General features: G+C 51.5%; 1 protein-coding gene across 6 annotated transcripts in view; it reads left to right on the plus strand.

Annotated features, from left to right (window-relative positions):
* The window catches only part of RNF220 (ring finger protein 220), a 253,434-nt gene that overhangs the window by 213,312 nt on the left and 17,218 nt on the right, over positions 1–22,904 (plus strand). For 5 of the 6 annotated variants that reach the window (XM_032247345.1, XM_032247342.1, XM_032247343.1 and 2 more), the window contains exons 3-6: positions 2,277–2,409; positions 10,715–10,760; positions 14,570–14,671; positions 20,580–20,622. In XM_032247345.1, coding sequence (XP_032103236.1) covers positions 2,277–2,409; positions 10,715–10,760; positions 14,570–14,671; positions 20,580–20,622 — 324 coding nt within the window. Of the gene's footprint in view, positions 1–2,276; positions 2,410–10,714; positions 10,761–14,569; positions 14,672–20,195; positions 20,448–20,579; positions 20,623–22,904 lie in introns of those variants that run through there. The other variant, XM_032247347.1, reaches the window with a different exon arrangement.

The raw sequence follows: 22,904 nt of genomic DNA on the forward strand, positions 1-22,904 counted from the left end.
CAGACCCCATGTCTGGGATCCCCCTCTTTCTCCATTCTCCTGTCTTAACATTGACCCCTTCACATCCCAGCCCCTGCCTCAATTATCCGTTCCAACAACCTTGTCAACTCCCTTGCTCCTCCTGCCTCCCACTGAGTGTCACCTCGCCCACAGATCCTGCCAACCTTGCTGGCCCCTTTCCACCCTCCCACGAATCTTTCGTGTCCTCCTCATAGTTACCAGCATTGACTGCAGTCACTGGCTCTCTTTTTGACTTTCCTACTAATCTGTGTTCTCCTCGAAGCCAAGAATGTATCATACTTATCTCTGAGCTCTAGTTTCCGTAGAATAATACCTGACAGAATAATTGTTAAATGTTTGCTGAGTGAATAAGTAAATGAAGTCATGAGATCAAAAGCCAAGTAAAAGGACTGTGTCCTGTTCTGAGCCTCAATTTCCCTAGCTGTAAAATAAAGATAATGGCCTGGAGAATGTCTAGGGTCTTGTTCACCTCTGAGATTCTCCGGCTAACTGAAGGTGGGGGCAGAGCAGAGACTGGACTCCTCATCTCCCACCTCCAGACCAGGACCACATCTGCTCAGCTGTTCCCTGAGCATCTGAGGCACAGCCACCGATCAGTAGGACTTCCTCCCCTCCTCAGAGACCTTGCCACACAGACTGGCGCCTCCTGGATGGAGGGAGCTGCTGTCCCAGCCTGCGAAGGTTATCTGGCTTCCAGGACAGTCTGCTCTTCAGGCCCACCTTTCTTCTCCCTGTTTCTCTTTCCCTCCCTCTTGCTTCATCATGGAGCATCTAGGCTATGCCAGGCCTGCTATAAATTGTCTATACATATAAAGATAGATAAGAAATGGTCTATCCCACAAGGAACTCACAACTTATTCATTAACTCATTCATTTGCCTGGTATACTTCCAAGGTACAGCTTAATTTCACTTCTTTGGTTAAGCCCTCTCTTTTTTCCAGTCCTCAAAACACACACCTAGAATGAATTGCTCCTTCCTTTGAGCCCTCAGGTGACTCTATCTGGGCATCCAGGGGAGCCGTAATCATCCTCAGTCTTTTGTCAAAGGGAGGTGAGTTCTGTGTTCAGCCTGAACCTGAGGCTTCCTCAAGTTCAAGGTTGCTAGAGTTCACATATAAAAGTAACTAGACATCTAGGTAAATTTGAATTCTAGAAAAATGGTAAGTAGCTTTTAGCATGAGTTGTCCCATGTAATACTTGGGACATACTTACACTAAAAAAATGCATTATCTGAAATGGAACTGGGCATCCTGTGTGGAGTCTGGCAGCTCTACTGAGGCAGCCATCTTGCTCATCACTGGCATGGCCTTTACCTCTCAAAAGCTGATTTTGACCCCCTCCAAGCACCAGTGGAAAGAAGAAGAAGGAAGGAAGATCTGGGCTCAAGCTAAAGTCCTTTGTGCAGTCAAAGCATCCATGAATACACAAGGATATTTCTAGACTAATAGAGCTCCTCAACCCCACACCTATAAGCAGAGGCTACAGAGCATTGCGTGTCCCCATGAGTGACAAGGGAGGGGGTTTAAACATCCCAGCTGGCCAGGCGCAGTGGCTCATGCCTGTAATCCTAGCACTTTGGGAGGCCAAGATGAAAGGATCACTTGAGGCCAGGGTTCAAGAACAGCCTGGTCAACATAGTGACACCCCCATCTCTGTAAAATAAATAAATAGGGCCAGGCACAGTGGCTCATGCCTCAATCCCAGCACTTTGGGAGACCAAGGCAGGCAGATGGCTTGAGGCCAGGAGTTTGAGACCAGGCTGGCCAACGTGAAGAGACCCCATCTCTACAAAAAATACAGAAATTAGTCCAGCATGGTGGTGCACACCTGTAATCCCAGCTACTCAGAAGACTGAGGCAGGAGAATCACTTGAACCCAGGAGGCAGAGGTTGCAATGAGCCAAGATCATGCCACTGCACTCCAGCCTGGGCAACAGAGCAAGACTCTGTCTCTAATTAATTAATTAATTTTTAAAAGAAAATAATAGACGTCCCGTGGCGGGGCAGGTACGTCCTAATAAATTTCTGAGAGGGGTAGCTGGCTGAGGAAGTACCATTCAGGGCCACAGTTTCTGGAGCTGCAAGGAGGAGGGGTGCTCCTGGGCTCTGAAACCCTCAGGCCCCTCCTCTTCTTGGCCTTCTAGGCCAAGAAGCCCTAGAGAGCAGCAGCAGGCTTGGGTTTGAGGACTGGGATGCTGGGTCTGGCTCCTGGACCAGCCCAGCTTATGCGTCTGTCTGTTCTTCTCCCCTGACCAGGTAAGAAGAAAGCAGCGGCACTGTTCGACAGCCAGGCCCCGATTTGCCCCATCTGCCAGGTCCTGCTGAGGCCCAGTGAGCTGCAGGAGCATATGGAGCAGGAACTGGAGCAGCTGGCCCAACTGCCCTCGAGGTAAGCCACCTGCTGGGGAGCCTGCCTGCTGGAGGAGTCCACTCAGGGTTCTGGCCACCAGATCCCATACCCCAGTCCTTCAGGAGAAGACAGGACTCTGCCACCCTTCTCCACAACTCCGTTTCAATCCTCAGATCCTTCCACTGAATGGAGCCGCCTTCCTCTTCTTGCTCTATTTCTGGAGATGGGAGGAGAGTGACCCCTCAGGCCCCAGCCTCAAAGGAAAACACAGAGGAGCTAGACAGGGGATGAGCCACTGCCACAGGTCCAGCACTGCCATGTTGAGCCTCAGAGCAGAAAAAAAGAAGCAGGTCCCCCGGCAGGCCCCTCACAAGTACAGCCAGGTCCTTCTTCCAGGGCAGTGGGCTACCTTCTCTATGAATCTCAGTGTCTGAAAGATGACAGTCTTGAGAATGTGCTCAGGTGTGTTCCCCACTGTCCCACCCACCTCACCCCCAGCCTCCCTCCCTTTCCCCTGCCTGGAGGACTGGGCTGAGCCTCCTCAAAGGCCTGCTGGAGGAACCAGGTTATCAAAAAGAGTAGAGGAGAGGTGTGACAAATTACCTAAAATCTTAGCAGTTTAAGCAACTGTTTCTTTGTGCTCCTGGAATCTGTGGGGTCAGGAATTCAGACAGGGCACACAGGAGATGGCTGATGTCTGCTCCGTGATGTCTGGAGCTTTAGCTGGGAAGACTTGTTGGCTGGGAGCTGGGTCATGTGAAGGCTGCTTCCCTCACAAGGCTGGGGGTTGATGCTGGCTGCCAGCTGGGACCTCAGCTGAGGCTGGAATCAAAGCACCTACACAGGGCTTCTCCATGAGGCCTGGGCTTCCTTACAGCCTGCCCATCTCAGGGTGGTTGGACTTCTTGCATGGCAGCTTTGGGGTCTAAAAGCAAATGTTTCAGCCAATGAGATAGAAGCTGGATCACCTTTCATAACCCAGCCTCAAAGACACTGAATCTCACTTCCACTGTATTCTATTGATTGAGGCAGTATTAGACCACCCAGAATTCAAGGGGAGGGGACATACACCTCCCTTTTGATGGGAGAACTGGCAAGGTCAAATTGTAGAATTGTGTGTAGAATGGAAGATATGGTTGCAACCATCTTTGGAAAATACAATCTGCTACCGAGGGACAGCTTGCCCTGCTCCTCCCAGCCCCACCCTTTATTCAGTTCAAGTCATCAGACTTGACTGATCCTCCTTCCTTCTACCTTCTCACTGAATCTCCATGCAGAGTGCAGAGGATCCCACAGTGAATCAGAATGATCCCTACCCTTGGAAGTTCGTAGCATGAGGGTAAGGAGGGTTGGGCAGTAGAAACCCGGAGGGACAGAGACTGCTATGCAGGAAGAACTGGAGCTGCGGGGTGTCAGGGAGGCACCAAACCCAGCACAGAGCACAGAAGGCTTCCTCAGGAAGGTGAGGCCTGAGCTGAATTTTGAAGGAAGAAATATTTAGTCACGTATCGCTGTATTACAAATTATCCTCAAACGTAGCAGTTAAACAACACACATTTATAATCTCCATTTCTGTGGTCATAAATTTGGGAACAGCTTAGCTGGATGGTTGTGGGTGGTTGTGGCTACTGGCTGGAGTCTCTCAAGAAGCTGCAGTCAAGATATCAACCAAGGAAACAGTCATCTGAAGGTCTGACTGAGACTGCAACATCTGTTTCCAAGATGCTCACTCATGTGGCTATTAGCAGGGGGCCTCAATTCCCCTACATGTGGGTCTCTCTATAGGACAGCTTGAATTTCCCTATGACATGGCAGCTGACTCCCCACAGAGCATGCAATCCAAGAGAGGACTAAGGAGGAAGCCACAGTGCTTCCTATGATCTACTTTGGGAAGTCACGCACTATTGCTTCCACTCTGTTCTGTTCTGTTCACTAGGAGCAAGTCATCAAGTCCAGCTCGCACTCAAGGGAGAAGAATTAAGCTCTATAAGCTCTACCCATTGAAGCGATCCATCTTCTATGCCAAGAATCCATAGGCATAGAAGACTATACTAGTGGTAATAATAATAATGCTTGTTGAACACTCACTCTGTACCAAATACTTTACATTGCATTAATTTATTTAATCTTCACAACAACCCTCTGAAGTAGGTAATAATAATTGCTCCCATTTTACAGAGGAAGAAACTGAGGTGCAGAGGAGTTAAGTGACATCTCTAAGGTTGCACAGCTAGTAAGTGATGAAGATAAGATTCAAACCTAAAGTAATCTGACTCCAGTACCCATGCTTTTAATCACTCCCCATCCCCACCATCCCCCCCACACACCTGGGATTGGCCTGCCAGTGGCAGAAAGTGGAAAAAAAATCCTTCTGCAATTGAGTTCCGTATTTTGGCTGTCCAGGAGGGGTCCTGTGTAATTTGCTCCCAGAGGAGGATTTCTAACAGGGTCAGAGAATAGAGGCAGAGGATAGAGGGGCCTGCCCAGCCTTGTAAAAGCAGTGCGCCCCTAAGAGCCTGGAGAATGCGGGCCGCCAGCTCTCTTTCTGCCTCCTCCGTGAGGGCCACTCTACAGTGCAGTCCCAGGTGCCCCACACCTGCAGTGCCCAGGGCATGCACTTCTGCCAACAGCCTTCCTTGTTCCACACCCCCACCCACGACCCTGCACAACCCCTCATCCCCCACATCCTCCCAGAGCATCCCCGCCCCGAGCTCCATGCCTCTCGCGGCTCTGTCTTGCGTCCCCGCATCTGTAGACCTCACGTCGCGGCCCGGCCCAGCACCCTACGCCCATACCCTCTCCGAACGTGCACGCCCTGCGCCCCCGGCACGCGCCCCCCTCCAACCGGGTGTCTGACAGCCGGACAGCGGGATCTGCACAGCAAGTGAAATTCCCGTCGGATCGATAAAGCCGAAGCGCTGGCGGCGACGGGTCGATGGTTTTATCTGTCTCGGCCCCGCCGCGCCCGGCGCGCTGACAGTAGGACCGGCCGGCAAAGGCGTTCAAGGGCAGCCGCGCCCGCGCCCCCTCCCCTCGCTTCTCTCGCCCTCCCTCCCTGCGGCCGCTGCGCCCACCGGACTGCAGGCTGGACCGGCCCGCCGCCCCCCTCGTGATTTATCTGGATTTTTAATTGGAAAAAATTTGCGAATTAATTGATTTCAGGAACTTGCCAATTAACATTGTAATTGGGTGCGTGATAAATTCCCAAGGAGCGTGTCAGCTCCCTCCGGGCTGATGGCCGCGCAGTAGGGAGCGCGGGGAGGGCCCCAGCCTTGGCTGCCCTTGCCCCGCCCCTGCCCGCTCTCCGGAAGCCGGGACTGCAGAGGAGGTTGGGAAAAGACGACACACTGGGGCTCCTGAAACCCCTTCTCCACCCCCCACCATCAGCTCCCCGAGCAGAGGGGCCTGAGACCAGCCATTTCACAGATGGAGAAACTGAGGCCTGCAGGAGGGTGTGTGTGCCTCACTTCCAGGGTCCTGGTAGAGCCCAAATGAGGGCAGCTCCATCCACCAACACTGGGGTTGGAGGCTTTCTCCCCAGCTCTCCCTCTTTCCCTCCCCTCCCCTCTCCTCTCTGCTGCACCCTTCTTCCCCCTGCTGGCTCCTTCCTCTTCTCTCCTCTAACTGTCCCCTTTTCTCTCCTACACTGCCTTTGCCTCTGTTGCCTCCTTTGCCCTCCCTGGCCTTCCTCAGCCTAGCCAGCTCCTGTGTCTGTGGATGCTGCCACCTGGTGCCCTCCATCAACCTGGACAGGTCCCCCCACCACTTGACTCCTGCCTAAGGGGCTCTTCAGACTGGCCCAGTGTTCTGCCTCCTGCCTCCCTTTGCCCAACAGCACAGAGCAGGCCCCCCTAGGAGCAGGCTGCTATTTCAGACACACTTAACAGGCTCAGAGAAGTAGGGACCTTCCAGCTCCAGGACTGGCTGTGTTTCAGACACAGGCACAAACATATACAGGACACACAGGTGCACACACACCCCCATTCCAACACACAAATGTGCCCACACACACACCCCCTGAAAGAAGCTATGTCCCATGAATGTCATTCCCACAGGTACATGGGTGTACAGACACTTACAGGAAGAGCAGTCAGCACTTCCGTTAGCAAAGTCCTTACACTTTTCAAAGCATTTTTCCATTTGAGATCAGAGGCTGTGCCAGCACTCTCTGCCTCACCCCAGCCTTTATCTTTCCCCTTCTCAGTCCTGCACAGGGGCTCCAGTAGACCCCAGGACTTGGCCAGGTAGAACAAGGAGGGCAAAGTTAGATGGAGGACAGATTGTGGAGGGCCTTCAGTGCTGGAGGGCGTCCTCGATGGGGTGGAGAGTAAGCCGAACATTCATGAGCCAGGGTGAAGCTTGGTCAGAGAGAGACGAGCAGGAGGGGCATGGTTTCCAGGCCAGTGTGGAGTGTGGGTTGAGTGTAGAAGCAGGGAGGCAAGGGACGAGGTTGGGCGGGGTCCAGAGGAAAGTTGGTGAGGCTGACCCAGGACAGTGACAGTGGCAGTAGGGATGCAGAAGAGGGAATGACAAGAGACCAGGTGGAGGAAGAAGCCACAGGACTTAGCTGGGGTGCTTATTGGAAGGAAGCTTTCTAATTTGGATGATTGGAAGAGTGATGGTAGCAGAGAGGCAAGTGTCTGCAGGAAGGAGGGGACACTGGGATGGTGATGGGGGAGGCACTGGATGTATGGAGAGATGGACAGGGACATAGATAGATGGGGGCTAGAGGTTGATGGGCGGGGTGTGGAGGAAGGGGTTGGCCCCCAGACTTCCCAGTGGCCCTCAGGCAGGAGTTTCCACCCAGAGAGATGAAGGAGCCTCAGGCATGGAGAGATTGCACAAAGCTAAAAGCGGGGCTTGGCTTGATGGGGCCTGAACTTAGAAAGAGATATTCTCTGGAAGGCTTCTGGAGCCACTCGAGATCAGGCCTCTGGGCTGGGAAGACAGCTCTCTGGCCAGCACTTTAAAAGGGCTGGAAGAAGCCAGAGGGAGGCTGGGTGACTCTAAAGGAGAGGTGGGGTGTGGAGATGGCAGTGCCCCCACCCCCACTTAAGCCTTATTTAAGGCCGGCCTCGGTGTTTGGTTGGGTAATGAACTAGATAAACAATTCCCCAAATAGATTAAAACGAAGTGTAACTTACAAAGGCGGCTGGTGATGATGGTTTATTCCCGGGCAGCGCACCATTTCTTTATTTCCAAGGATAATTCAGTGTAAATCACCTTAATTAAAAGTGTCAGCCCAGCCCATGAATATTGTACTTAGGAACGCGTTTCCTGGGTCCCAGTTATAATTTAAAACCCATGGATCACTAGGCAGGGAGTGACTGAGCAAGGGAGGAAATCGTTGGGGGCGGGCTGTGGAAACAGGGAGGGACGAAGGCAGAGCTGATGGGCTGGGCGGGAGCCAGCCTACCTACAGCTGCAGGCCTCAGACCTCTCTTCTAGGAGGCAGGCCCTTCAGCAGACTCCTCAGGCTCTGGGGGGCCAAGTACACTGGGAGGTAATCAGGTTGTTGGCAGGAAGACAGGGAGGGGGTCCCTTGCTCAGAGAGAGGCAAGGAGCCTCAGGTAGTACCAATCTAATGCAAGGGACAGTGAAGAGTGTTGCCAGGAAAAGATCCAGAGGAGTGGATCACAAAGTGACAGGCTGGACGTTCTGACCCTGAATGTCCCTGTTTCTGTTCACTAGCAGAGCAAACAGAAGCCCAGAGTCAGCAGTTCCCTCCCCAAAGTCACACGGCAACCAAAGAAAACTGTAATCTGCCCTCTAGCCTAAGCCCTGAGTATCTTTAGGGAGGCAGCATGGGCAGTTAAAAGCCAGCACTGTAGAACTGGCCAGACACCAACTCAAATCCCAAGCACTCCTCGGACTGTGTCAACACAGAGATGATATTTGACCTGGTTCAACTTTGTAGAGATTTTGTGACGTTTCGGTGAGATAACACATATTAAAGCCTGCACCTGTCACATACAGCGGGTGCCCAATCATTATTCATTCCTTCCTTTTCTGCTGCCACCTGACCCAACTGGAGATAATACTCATATTCTAGGCCAGGGCAGAGCAAGCATGGTGTTGTGCCTCATTTCCGTACCAGAAATGGTGATGGCAGTATTTGTTTACTGAGTGAATGAAGGAGTGAAGGAATGATAAAAATCATAAACTCAAAAACTAGTTGCTTCTCAAAAGCAGCTGTGTGTCCTCCTTGAATCCCCAGTGCCTATATCAGGGCTGGCATGAACCATTTATGAGCAAAACATAATTGAACAGAACCTGTTCTAGCTGGCCTTCCTAGTCTGTGATGCCCCCACTGTGTGATTAGACTGGCTGACAGCTCTGTTTTTACACTCAGACCTTGGCCTCACTCTGGGCCTGGTGGCCTCCACACTGTGATGTACATATGTTGTGTGTGTGCGCCTGGGGCTGACATTTGTGGGTACCTGTGTGTCTGGGTGTGTGTTGGTACACACAGGTGTCCATCTCTATGCATGTGTTTATTTGACTTGTGCACATGAGCAGCTCACATCCAGTCTGTGTGGCTGTTGTGAATCTTTTTTCTGAGACAAAATCTTGGTCTTGTTGCCCAGGCTGGAGTGCAATGGCACAGTCTCGGCTCACTGCAACCTCCGCCTCCAGGATTCAAGCAATTCTCCTGCCTCAGCCTCCTGAGTAGCTGGGATTATAGGAGCCTGCCACCATGCGCAGCTCATTTTTGTAATTTTAGTAGAGACAGGGTTTCACCGTGTTGGCCAGGCTGGTCTCGAACTCCTGACCTCAGCTGATCCACCCACCTCGGCCTCCCAAAGTGCTGGAATTACAGGCATGAACCACTGTGCCCGGCCGTGAATCTGTCTTTATGGACATGTATCTGGGAATATGCCTCTGTGGCCCTGTGCATCTGTATGTGTCTGAGTCTACAGGTGTGACCACTTGTATCTGTGTGCCTGTTGGCAGAATTATAGGAATTCTACAGGTCTATGTGTGTGCATCTTTATACCCGGTTTTCTCAACCTCGGCACAGTTGACATTTGGGGTCAGATAATTCTTTGCTGTGAGAGGCTGTCCTGTTTAACATCCTCTACCTACTACATGCCAGTAGCAACCTCCCCTCCCTCCGCTCAAGTTTTGACAACCAAAAATGTCTCCAGACATTGCCAGATGTCCCCTGGGCAGGGAACATCCCTTCTGCTTCTCCCCTGTCCCCCACTGAGAGTCACCGCTGCATCTGAATCTTCCTGTGCGTTTGCGGGCATGTCCAGTATGTCTGTGTCTGGCCCTGTGGGTACCTGAGCTCATCTGTGGGTGTTCCTTATGTCTACACTCGGTAAGTCCCTATGTGCCCCATGCATTCTGCCTTGGATGTATGTCTGTATGTTCTTGTGCTTTCTGGATATATCTGTGGGTGTGCTGTACATGATACCTCATATGTGTGTCTGTGCGGGGACCCTGTGTGAATGGGCTTCGTCTGCCTCTGTGCATTCATCAGCCAGCACTTCTGTGAGCGTGTGTGTGTGTGTGTGTGTGAGAGTGCACGCGCATGAATGTGCGAGCACAGATGTGGCGAGCGCAGTGGGGGTGGCAGGCAGGGAGGGACAGGAACAGGGATATTAATGTTTCTGAAGTGGATCTGATTTGATACGTCTTGTTCCATTGTCAGCATCTGTTTAGCGGGGATTTGTAATACTTTGTGGCTCTGGATCACTCATGCTTAGCGCAGGATGTGGCCTTGCATACCAATTTTGTTATTAAACACAGTCCTCGCCTCCCCCACAGCCCATCCATCACCTCCCACCCCAGCCCCCGCCTGCTCTGAGCTACCTACCATATTTCAGGGCCCAGCTCCCGCCCGCCTGCCGCGCCCGATGCTGGAGGGCCTGGGGCTGACAAATTGAATCAGGGGGAGATCATTCCTGGCCTAACACAGTTTGCAGCATGTTGGAGGGAGAATTGACAAGAGCCTTGTCAGCTCCATCACCCCAATCCCACAGGAGCTAAGAGTGGGCTGGGGACAAGGGGTGGACAGAAGGGGGCCTCCAGGACAGGCAGGATCTTCAGGGCTGATACCAGGAGTCAGGTAAAGCCCCCTTTCTTCAGAGCCACTGGAGAGTCGACCATGCCTAGTGTCTGTGTCTCCCTCCCAGGGGCCAGCACTAGCCCTTGGCCCATGAGAGAGACTGAGCTAGGCTGGGCCACTGGGATTGAAAGGAGTGGGTGGAGCTTGGCTGAGCTGGGCTGGGCTAGGCTGGCTATGCCTTCTCTGTCTTTGGGGTCTTCTTGCTACTCTACCCTTGCATGCCCTGTGCAGCAGGTAGAATGGTCACCCTGTTCTCTTCTTTCTTGGCAGCAAGAATTCCCTTCTGAAGGATGCCATGGCTCCAGGCACCCCCAAGGTAGGTGGCCAATTACATGTTTTCCTCCTGCCCATACTAACCTAGGCCTAACCAGAACTGGTTCCTCCTAAGAAAAAGGAGCTTTTCTAGTATCCTCAACTGTCTCCACCTTTTCTAGTGTCCTCAACTATCTCCAGGTCTTGAACATCATCCTGAGGCCTAGGGCTGTGCCGTGTGTGTGTGTGTGTGTGTGTGTGTGTGTGTGAGTGAGTGAGGGTATGCTCATCTAACTTCATCCTCTTCCAGCCAGGAGAGGGGTCAGAGTTAAGAATGGCCTGGGAGATGGGGGCGACCCAGACACTAAGGGTGAGAAGACTCAAAGGAAGAAAGTGAGCTACGGCAGATGAAGAAAAATAAAGAAATGGCCGGTGGCTTACACCCGTAATCCCAGCACTTTGGGAGGCTGAGGTGGGTGGATCACAAGGTTAAGAGATCGAGAGCATCCTGCCCAACATGATGAAACCCCATCTCTACTAAAAATACAAAAATTAGCTGGGCATGGTGGCACGTGCCTGTAGTCCCAGCTACTTGGGAGGCTGAGACAGGAGAATCGCTTGAACCTGGGAGGCAGAGGTTGCAGTGAGCCAAGATCATGCCACTGCATTCCATCCTGGCAACAGAGCGAGACTCTGACTCAAAAAAAAAGAAATGCAGGTCAAGACAGACAGTGCAGGGCCCTAGAAGCCAAACTATGGGGGACAGGGTGGTGTGTGTGTGGGCCTAAAAGCCAAACTATGGGGGACAGGGTGGTGTGTGTGTGTGTGTGTGTGTGTGTGTGTGTGTGTGTGTGTGTACTTTGTCCTGAGAGCAACAAGGAGCCAAGGAAGAGGGTGGACTCATTTGGGGAGCCAGTCTGCCTCTCTGAACAAATCCTATGGGAGAAAGACTTGAAAGCATCAGATGGAGAAAAGAAAAATGAAGAGCAAGTATCTGGCTCAAAGGAGGGGCCAGAGGCCTTAGCACAATGACATCTGTACCAAGAGCTCCCCATAGATGGCCATAGACACAGTGGGTACTACTTCCCCAAAAGTGGTTTTGAGGGGATGGATACGAGGGGAGGAGAACCAAACCCTTACGCACTGAGTATCCCCTTCCCCACTCCTCAGTAGAAGGCTACATCCTTTTTCCCACAATTATTCAGAAAGGGAAGCCATCCCTGGCCCATTTTATAGAGAGTGAGGAGTGACTATGGAAGATTTGAGAATGGGTGGAATCAGTGAAGGAGAGTATGGAGAGATTAGAGCAAAAGCCAAGACGAGAATCTGGGGGCCTCCTGCACTTGGCATCAAGATAAGGTCCAGGAAGCAGGGAAGGAGACAGAGGGGAACACTCAGTGTGTTGGGAGGGGCACAGGAGAGCATGGCATCTAAGGATCCTAAGGAAGAATGTTTCTAAATGTATCAGGTGGTCAGGAGTCAAACAGGGGAAGCCTGGAGAAGGGGCCCACTGCAGTCACTGGTGACGTCTAAGAGGGGAGTTTGGGAGAGGAGCCAGAGTGACAAGTATCACCTCCATGGGGTAGGCCCAAATGCCGGGCAAGCCTTTCAAAAGTGTGGGAATGGATCTTGCACTTTCGTTTAGAAAACGGCTCACCTACAGCAAGCTGAGAGAGGAGGAGGAGAGCGCCTAGCCCAGCCTTGGGTGGGTGTAGGCCTTGGCCAAGGAGGCAAAGCGCTAAAGAGAAAGGAGGGCAGGGGAAGGGGCAGCAGGCAGCTGCAGACTCACAGAGGTAGGGAGCTATACTCACTGAGTGTGGCCCAGCCTGCAGCATTTAGTGGTGTGTTTCAGGAAAGTCACAGACAAGTTTCCAAGTCCACCACCACAGGTGACATCTGACACCTGAGCATGGCTGGCAGGGCTGGGGACTTGGACATCAGTAAGGCCTGTAGTCTAAGGACAAACCCCTGGCAGACACAATATACCTCCATCCCTAGCTCCCCACATATGCAGACCCATACACACACTCAGGTCAGAATATACACACAGGAAGTCTTAAACGTGTGTCCTGAAACCACAGACGTAGGTATACTGACCATCAGACACAGAGACAAGGGACACTTGCTCACCTACTTCCAGATATATGCTCACAGCCCCAAAGCTGAGCAGTTCAGGGTCTATGCCTGGCCTTGACCTAGGCTTTAGGGAAGCAGGTCATGAGTGGAAGAGGCGAGAGAGAGAGAGAAGGTTCAAGCAAGAGACTGAAAGGACAGGGAGAAGGAGGGAGGGAGGAGGAGGAGAGGGTGAGGGGCCTTCGACAAGATTGATGGCCTCGTTGCCATTAAGAAAAAAATTAGCCGGTGGCGGCTATCATATTAAAGGGTGAAGAAGCCGTGAATTATTTTCTTAAAGATCTTATCGCTTACAATGATAATTTTACCTTCCAAAAGGCCACTTTTAATGAGGCGAAGAGCCAGGCAAAAAGTCATGATTTAATGCCGGGATTTTTTTTTCAAAACACATTTTACTGCTTTTTGGTCCATGTTTAAAAAGCGCCAGTGACCTTTTTTTATTCCGCTTGCCCCAGGTGTAATGCTGAGGCCTCTCAGGGCTTCTAACCTAGAGAGAATGAGAGAGAGAAAGCGCACAAACATGAGCTTTCTCTTGGGCCGGCGGTCGGGGTGACCCACACTGTTTCCCCTCCTTAGCATCTTCCTTGGGACCAAAGAAGGAGAAGAACATTGCCTGAGAGCACCTCCTTTCTGAGCTGGGGGCTGGGTCACCCAAGAGGTCTCCCACTGGGCTTGGGTGGGTGAAGAAGGAGCTCTAAGTTGCAGAGAATCCCGCGCAGGCCCTTTCCAGCATCTTCTTTCCTCCAGCTCCTGGGGTGTGGGCAAGTCAGGGAGCCCTGCCAGACCAGCAGCTGTCTCTTCCCTTTCCAGGGCGCTTGCCTGAGGATGCGCAGCGTGGCCACCGCATGCGGGTCACATCCTAAGGCTCAGCCAGAGATGAAGGATAAATGGCTGCTCCATCTTTCCCAAATTGCTTTCTTTGGCCTGTCACTGGCGATTTGGTATGGTTTTCTAAGCTAGGGAAGATTCCTAGGGAATTGTGTGCTTCCGGCTCAGAGCTTACAGGCTGGGGAAGGTGGGGGGAGGAAGTATGGATTGCTTTCAGGCCTCCAGGCCCCCAGTTTGCAGCTGAACAGGCCTTGGCAAGAGCTGGCTCTTAGGCAGAACGTGCCATGTGGTATTTAGAATTGTGGTGCTCGCACACATTTCAAGCAGACAGTTTATTAATCTAAACTGCAGGCATATGTAGAAGAGGCCATACAAGATTGACATGGGGGGATTAGTTTTGCTGGGGTTTTTGCTAGGTTCATCACCGTAGCACCGGGATAAATGGACCAGCGTACATCCCTAGCTGCAGGTGAGAAACTCACATACTATTTAATTTACTGTCTCCATTGTATGGCTGCCATCAGCCTGTATTAAGGGCAGGCAGGGTAGCGGGTATATAGCTTTATCCCCAACCCTTCATGGGGATCCTAGCATCTTTGCTCTCCAAGGGAAAACAAAGCATATATAGTCTCCACTGGGAGTGGACTGGGAGTCCTGCCCCACTGGGGCAGAGATTAGCCTAAGCAGGGTCCCTCGGGCAGTCTCTACTCATCCCTAAAACCAAGCCATCCTCTCTCACAACCACACTCCCAGGACTCGACACCATGCCTTCAGAATCTCAAGAGTGGTCCTTCTATCCCTCAGCCTCCTTCTCTTTGCCTGGCTCCCCAAAGCTCCACGGGACTGGGAACCCTAGGGACTGACTGTAGGTCTCATTCAGCCTGAGGCCACATGTCCTTTTTCTTCTTCCAGTCCCTCCTGTTGTCTGCTTCCATCAAGAGGGAAGGAGAGTCTCCAACAGCATCACCCCACTCATCTGCCACTGATGACCTCCACCACTCAGACAGATACCAGGTGAGGAGGGGTGGCGGGTGGCCGTGAGAAGCAAGCTGTCCTGGGGGAGACCTTCAGTGGCATGCCTGGTGCTAATTCCTCCTCTTCCCTACAGGCCACAGGAGAGTCCTGAACTGTGTTTCTTTCCCTTTGTGTCGAGTGCCCCTAAATGAACTCAGGAGGCATAGGTATCAGAGAACAGGCCTTAAATAGATGGATTTTAGGGAGAGATGGTCACATGAGCTCTGAGTACCTCTGAATCATTCTGTCCATCAGGAAGTATCCTATGGGGTTTGGTTTCATGAGAGACCCAGATACATAGCCCAGAATCACCTGAAGATTTTAGACTTCAAAAGCACGATACCTTAAGCAAATAACCATTCAATTCCGTCAAACCTTGATATCAGGCCCAGATGGAGAGACAGGTAGACACTGCCTGTGAGTGTCTTGGAAAAATAGGAAGGGAGTCATCACACAGTCCTATAAGCTCAGAGCAGAGGGGCCTAAGGGGAGCATCTTAGCTATAGATGGACATTCTCTGGAGTAGGAAGGGCTTCCCCCAAAACTTTTATCTAAGGAGAGACAGAGCCCAGCCTTTGAGAACCCCAGAGCCATCAGATGAAAGAAAACAGAGGCTGTTCCACAGAACATTTGTCTAAATAGCAATGGGGTTTCTCAGGGAGGCTCAGTGTGAGAAGGAAAGAACAGCCCTGATCTGATATGGAAAGACAGGGCTGCAGGGACCTGTAAGCTGGAGTAGAGAAACAGGGGCCCTGCTGGCACACCAGAGCCCTGGGTGGGAATTAGGGAAAGGAGTTCTCTCTGCACCCCTTCCTTCCAGTTGACACAGCCTGGCCTGGCACAGGGTGCACAGCTTGGAGAGTAGAGTGCCCAGCATGGCTGGACACAGCCTCTGCCGAATGCCTTCGCATGGGACTCAAACTGCGTAGCCCAAAGTGCAAGCCCTGGGAAAGGATCCCTGCTCTCTCTAAGGGAGCCCTAGTTTCAGAGAGGAAGCCCAATAAACCCCTGGGAGACACTGCCCTGATCCAGACAACCCCAGGGAATTCTGATCTGAGAGGGAACAGAGACAAGGCTTTGTTCCAGAGCATTCTGGTCCAGAGGAATAGACAGAGGCCCGCCTTCAGAGGTCTATCCTCTGTACTTCACTCACAGCATGTGCCTTGCCATCTGTTGAATTAGGAAAGAGTAACCATCACGCAACAATGCCTCAACTCCCTGATCCACCTTCCTCTCCACAAATGTCAGTATTTCTTCTATCTCCTAGAGACTATGAGGAAAGCTACAGACGCTCTTGCCTAAAAAGCGTCTTATGGCCAGGCATAGTGGCTCATACCTGTAATCCCAGCACTTTGGTAGGCTGAGGCAGGTGGATCATGGGGTCAGGAATTCAAGACCATTTTGGCCTGGCCAAGATGGTGAAACCCCATCTCTACTAAAAATATTAAAAAATCAGTCGGTGTAGTGGCGGGTGCCTATAATCCCAGCTACTCAGGAGGCTGAGGCAGAGAACTGCTTGAATCCAGGAGGCCGAGGTTGCAGTGAGCTGAGATTGCGCCACTGCACTCTAGCCTGGGTGACAGGGCAAGACTACATCTCAAAAAAAAAAAAAAAAAAAAAAAAACACGTTTCTACTTACCACACAGGCACACACACATGCAGTATTATACATACAACTTCAGGAAGTTAGGAAAGCTGTAGAGCCCATCTCAGTACCACTTAGAGATCTCTGAAGCCCAGGTTAAGACCCAAGACCCTGTTCTAGACTCTGAGCACACCTCCTTAAGGACAAGCCAAGCTAGGTTGTGTTCTACAAGATAAACTCCTTAACACGGCAGCAAGGCCTTCTGTGTTGTAGATTCAACCTGTATTTCCAGCTTCCATTCCAAATACAGTCCTCCATGAATCCTACAGGCTATGCTCACTGAACTCACAACCACTCCCAATGCTAACCACTCCCTGGATGAGGCATTCCTTTCTTGCCTCCATGTTTTTTCACATGCTGTTTCTTCTAACGGGACTGTTTTACCCCACTCCATCAAATTTCTATTTGTCCTTCCAAATGCTGCCCCAAAATCATCTTGTCTAGGAAGCCTTTCTGGATTAGCTATCTCATGACCCTTGTGTGTCGTGGTTATTGCCCCATCACCCTATATTGTGATCATCTATTTAAGTACGTTTCAGTTACCTACAAACATCCCAAACCTTGGTGGCTTCACGCAACTCATTATTTATGATTCTGTGGGTTGACTGGGCATTTCCTCACTCATGCAACTTATTCATCCTAGAGGACTGGCTGGGCTGGAAAGTTCAAAATGGCCTCACCACATGTTTGAGAGATTGGGTGTCTTGGTTCTCTTCCGTGTGGCCTCTCATCCTCCAGTATGTTCAGTCAGCTTTCTGTTTTTGTTTTTGTTTTTTTGAGATGGAGTTTCACTCTTGTTACCCAGGCTGGAGTGCAATGGCACGATCTCGGCTCACCGCAACCTCCGCCTCCCGGGTTCAGGCAATTCTCCTGCCTCAGCCTCCTGAGCAGCTGGGATTACAGGCACGCACCACCATGCCCAGCTAATTTTTTGTAGCTTTTTAGTAGAGACGGGGTTTCACCGTGTTGACCAGGATGGTCTCGATCTCTTGACCTTGTGATCCACCCGCCTCGGCCTCCCAAAGTGCTGGGATTACAGGCTTGAACCACCGCGCCCAGCTTTGTTCAGTCAGCTTTCTTACTTAGCAGTCTCAGGGCAGTGTCACACCGAGAGGGTAAACACCAAAGCTGCAAGGCCTCTTGAGGCCTAGAATCTGGAATTCACATACCACTTCCACCACTTTCTATTAGGCAAAGCAAGTCACAAAGCTAGCCCATAATCAAGGGATGAGGAAATGCAGCTCTTGATAGAAGATGCAAATAATTCTGGCCATACTTAATCTTTCACAATGAATCTGACTCCATTAGACTTGGAGTTTCTCCAAGGCAAGGACCTTGGCTTATCCTTCCTTTACTCAAACATTTATCTAGTACTCACTCATGCTCAGCTGTGTCCTTGCCTTCAAGGGGTTAGATTTGCAAATAGATAATTATGGTCCAGTGTTTCAAGGACTATGACAGGAGTACAAATAAGTTTCTAGGGGCCAGGCACAGTGGTCATTCCTGTAATCCCAGCACTTTGGAAGGCCAAGGTGGATTGCTTGAGGAGTTTGAGACCAGCCTGGGCAACATGGCAAAACCCCATCTCTACTAAAAATACAAATAATAATAATAACAATAAATAAGTTTCCAGGATACCACAGTAGAAGAAGGGAAAATCAGAGCAAGCTTCACACAGGAGGAAATGACTGAAAAGGGACTCAGAGAAGGAATAGGAGTTCTCTTGGTGGACAAGGAAGAAAGGGTACTCCAGATAAAGGCAACACTATGTACAGAGAACATAGAGGTGTAGCAGAATGATGTATGTGGGACCTGCTAGCAGTCTGGTTTAGTTAGAAAGTAGAATTCAAGAAAAGTCAGTAGATGAAGCTGGAAAACAACCCAGGAACTAGCTGGGTATCCCATTCCTTGCTCTTTACACAATGCCTGGCATGTAGTAGTTGCTCAGCTGTGTTGGATTTTTAACATCACTGAGGTAGGCCTTGAAAGCAGGGGGTATTGGATTCTGGGTTTTGTTTTTTATAGAGGCAGGGTCTCATTATATTGCCCAGGCCGGTCTCGAACTCCTGGGCTCAAGCAATCCTCCTGCATTGGCCTCACAAAGTGCTAGGATTAAAGGCATGAGCCATCGTGCCCAGCCTTGGTTTCTGGTTTGAATTCTCATTTACTTAGCCCCTGCTGACTAACCCTCTTTATCATTGCCTCACTTAAACCTCATAGCGACTGTATTCATCAGCCCCAATGTATTACCAAGGAAACAGGACTAGAAAGAAGAAGTGACTTTTCTAAGAACATATAAATTGTAAGTAACAGAGTTAGGACTTGAACTTGAGTCTGTTTGGCCCTAAATCCGAGATTATTTCCCAGCCCATCACTGGGCTCAGGACTTATAAAGTCTTTCTCCCCTTACCACTGATGTCTCCTTCATGCAAGACACTGTGCTGGTAAATGGCTAGAGATGACCTCCAGGTACAAGGGACAGATATGTAAACGAATAGTCAAAATATACATGATCAGAGAGAAGCAATGGAACTGCGAAAACTCAGAGGAGGCAACAAACCCAGGCCTGGGGGAGAAAACTAAGTCTTGCCAGCGTCCTAAGGGATGAACAGCAGTTAACCAGGCAGAGGATACTGGAGGGCACGGAGGCTTTCTGGCCTGGAGTCCAGAGTATGGAGTGCTCAAAGAGCTACAGTTAGCTCTGCAAAGCTGAGTGTCAGGAGTGTAAAGGGAGAGAACAGGAGTGGAAGAAGAGTCTGGAGAGGCAGAAAGGGCAGGCCTGTATGTCAGGTTGCAGATCTCGCTGGAGAACCACTGTAGGATTTGAAGAAGGAAAGGGTTAATTTTGCCCGTTAGAAAGATCACATTGTGTGTAGTGTGGAGGGGGGGTTGCTGAGAGAGAAGCTGGAGACCAAAAGACAAGACGGGAAACAGCTGCAAATTTAGAGCGCTCATAAGATTATGTATGAACTGGAGCGCAACGACAACCAAGGTAGGTACAGCCATGGAAGAAAAACTCAGGGCTGACCTGCCTATGCCAAGCACCACCCTGGGCTCTGGGTTCGCCCAGACAACTCACACACGCCCCCAACCCTGAAGTGGTCAGTCCACTGATAAAAACTTACACAGGCGATAAGGGCGCAGAGATGGATGTACCCTGACATAAGGAAAGGCTATTTTTCAGTTAGACATGGAAGGATGAGTAGGAGATACAAAGGTGGAGATGGAAAACTAGAGACCTTTCAAGGTAGACTTTCAGGATCTAGAAAAGGATTGAGTGTGAGGGATGGAGACGGCAGGGTCAAGGGAGACTCTCAACTTTCCTCTGTGGGCACACCTTAGATAGTGGCTTCCTCTTACGAATAGGGAACGCAAGACGAAGGCGTCTGTTTGGAGGATGCCGAGTTCAGTGTTGGCTGTGTGGGTATGCAGTGCCTATGGGAGCTCCAGGGGCCGTGCAGCAGACAACTGACAAGTTGGGAGTCCTCTAATAACAGAACCGAATAGCCTAGGGGTTGGGCGGGGATCACCCATGAACAATCCGGAATTCCAACCCCTGGCCCCTTACAAAGCGGCCAACGTGATGCCTCTGCCCTGAGGGCAGCCGCGCGGAAGGCAGGCGTAGAAGATGGGAGCCCGCAGCCGGGGCCCGGCGGTGGGGCGGAAGAAGCCCTGCAGCGGAAGGGGGCGTGGGGTGGGGTGGGGTGGAAGGACTTCGCAGCCGCTAAAGCTGGAGTGGGTGGGTTTCACGGGCGGTGGGAGGGACCCTGGGGAGGCTCCTGCCGGTTGCTACCGGAGTACAAGCGGCAGCTTCCTGGTCTTGGTCCGGCAGCACGAGCCGCATCGTGAACTTTCACCCCCAGTGCGCGACGGCGGCAGGTCACGTGATCAGGGCCAACATGGCCGCCGCCGCCGCTGGGAGCTGAAGTGCCGCCGCCGCCGGGCAGCCGGGGGGAATCCGCCCGCATCGCCGCCCTCGCCGGCCTGGCGGCCGTGGAGCCCAGAGCGCCGGAGGCCGGGGTTGGGGCGGCACCGCGCAGCGGCCACGGGGTCCCGTTAGAGCAGCCCCCGGCGGCTATGCCGAGAGCCCGGAGCGGCCGGCGGAGCAGAGGGGCCGGCGGGAGGGAGGAAGTAGGTTTGTTTACGGGCTGTTTGGGGCGGAGCAGGCTTGGTCGGGGGTCCGGTGCTGGGGCGGGGGCCAGGACTCCAGGCTGCACCTGACGCTCTCTTCTTTCCTTGCATCTGCCCGCAATCTTTTCCCAGACCTTTCTGCGAGTGCGAGCCAACCGGCAGACCCGACTGAATGGTGAGTCCTGCCCGGCCCCTCCCTCCGCCCCACCCCCGGCCTCCTCCCTCCCTCACTGCCTGCAGCTTCTGGCTTGCCTGGGTCTCTTCGACTTTGGGGCCCATTGGCTTCTTCGCAATCACAGCGCCTGAGTATGTGCTAACCAAAGCTGCCGTCCTCAGTTTCCCCGTCTGTCTAATGGAGGTATGGCTCCCAGCTCTTGCCCAAACCTGTCTAAAGGCCCCGAAGAACCCTGGGGGGCAATAAGTGCCGGAGAATGAGGAACAAGCTACACAATTCTACTCGGGAGCTCAGCTTTGAATTTGCAAACTGCTGGGACCTCACTATACAAACCTGCAGGGCGCTGAGAATGTTTTTCTTCCAGTTTTTAATCAGTGCCCAGTAGTGTGAATACAGCCTCTCTGCTGAGACTTGACAATACAGTGAGATCTGGAGTTCCCACGGCAACAGGAACTAACTCGTCCCAGGGCTCTTTGAGTTATCAGTCGGCCCACATTTCACAAAGGTGATCAGCGTGGGCTCGACAGCTCTTAGAGGCCTTCTCTGAAAGCAGGCTGTGTATGCACTACCTGGCAGCCCCACTTTTGGATTCAAACTACTGGAGCATTCCTGTTTGCCGAATACAATTGAATGATCCTAGCTTTTTGTGCTTACCGGGGTGTGATATCTGGGGGTTGGCTGTAAGGGGTTAAAGGTCTCTGGGCCAGCTGGTAAGTGAGAGAGGCCACGGAGTTCAAGATCCCCAGCTCTTGCCACTTGGTTTCTGCTGCCAGGCTGAGCCCTAGTCTGGAAAAGGGAGAACATTCGTGATGGGCTGGCGCCATGTTAAGCACCATTCTCACTTCTCACAACACCTCTGCGAGGAGTACTACACACCTTTTGTGAATAACAGACTGCGAGAGGTGAAAGTGGTGTGTTTAAAAGCACACAGCTGGGATGTAACTGAGCCATGATTCAGTTGAAGTTTGTTTCTCACCAAAGCCTGTGTTTCTCCAACCACACCATGCTACCTCCTTGGCAAATGCATTGATTCTTCCTACTCATACGTAGCCTCTGGATAGAGACCAAAACTTCCCCTACCACACTTTAGTAAGCTTAGTTCAGAAGTTAGCAGATAATGGGAAGGTAAAAACCAAACCTGCCTTGCTTCTCTGAGAATTTCCAGATGAAACTCAGTCCATCAGGGTGCTTTCCAGGGAGAATGGATCGTCTGCTTGCCTGTGTGTCCTAAGCAAGGAGTGCATCCAGTATTGTGCCTTTCTTGACCATTCCATGAGATTTGTTTCCTTATCCAGTCATCGAACATTGTGGTATCATCAGCACCAGGGGGGCATTCCCTTGGATTCTAGGCATGGTAGGGGAGGAAGCTTTGTGTTGGCACACTGCTTTATACTACACTTCTTGAACTCTCAGAGTCCTTTGCTCAATGCCTTTCTGATGTTTCACATCCATTCTTGGTCCCAGCCCTGGTTCTAGAGTGTCAAGGCTACCTAAGTCTGAGATTCTAAGAGTTAGGGCAGCCAAAGTGAAGAGTTGGATCTTTGTCCACAAAATCAAGTGGGGCACTAGGACACAGTCATGTCACCTATAGTGAAAACAGGAAATTGAAGAGATGGACTGGGTCTCTTCTCTTTGGGTCTATATGCCCAGTTCTGGCAGGGTGGTAGCTTTCCTTTTGGTTTGGGTCTTTCTGGGGTCGCTCTGTTTTGGAGTTGGAGTAGCTCCCTGCCTCAGACTCAGAACAGGCAGGCGCTGGAGCCATAGCGCACTCACTGGGTTCAGTGTTTGTTGATGCTGCTCAGTTACAGGGTCCCCTTGGAACAGGAGGTCTTTCTCGGCTATGAAGTCAGGCCTGGTTTCCTATCTTGCCTTTGCCACTTTTTGACTACTTGGACACGTGCCTTGATCTAAGCTTCGGGTTTCTTCTTCTGTTAAGATGGAATAATGCAGTCTAACTTCACGAAATGGTAGTAAATGAGCTACCTTGTGTAAGGTACTTGGCTGTGAGCCTGACACACAGTAGAAGCTCTAAATTGTAACATACCAGCTCTCACCTGTGTTCTCTTCGTAGATTGCATTCGTGAGCTTCCCATCAGGGTCACTCTCCATGAGAAAGTTCTTCCTGGCCCTGCATTGGGGAACCTTTCCCTCCTTGGCTAGCTGTACCCACTCCCCATCCATCTGGTCCCAGAGTAGCCATCTCTGATCTTGCTGTGGCATTCTGGAAGGGACTAGAGGGAACAGAGTTTCTTGTTTTGACCCCTTCCTGCTTCAGTGACAGG

Source organism: Sapajus apella, unplaced genomic scaffold, assembly GCF_009761245.1.
Source record: "Sapajus apella isolate SASKATOON/1434 unplaced genomic scaffold, GSC_monkey_1.0 scaffold62, whole genome shotgun sequence".
In the NCBI taxonomy this organism is placed as follows: domain Eukaryota; kingdom Metazoa; phylum Chordata; class Mammalia; order Primates; family Cebidae; genus Sapajus; species Sapajus apella.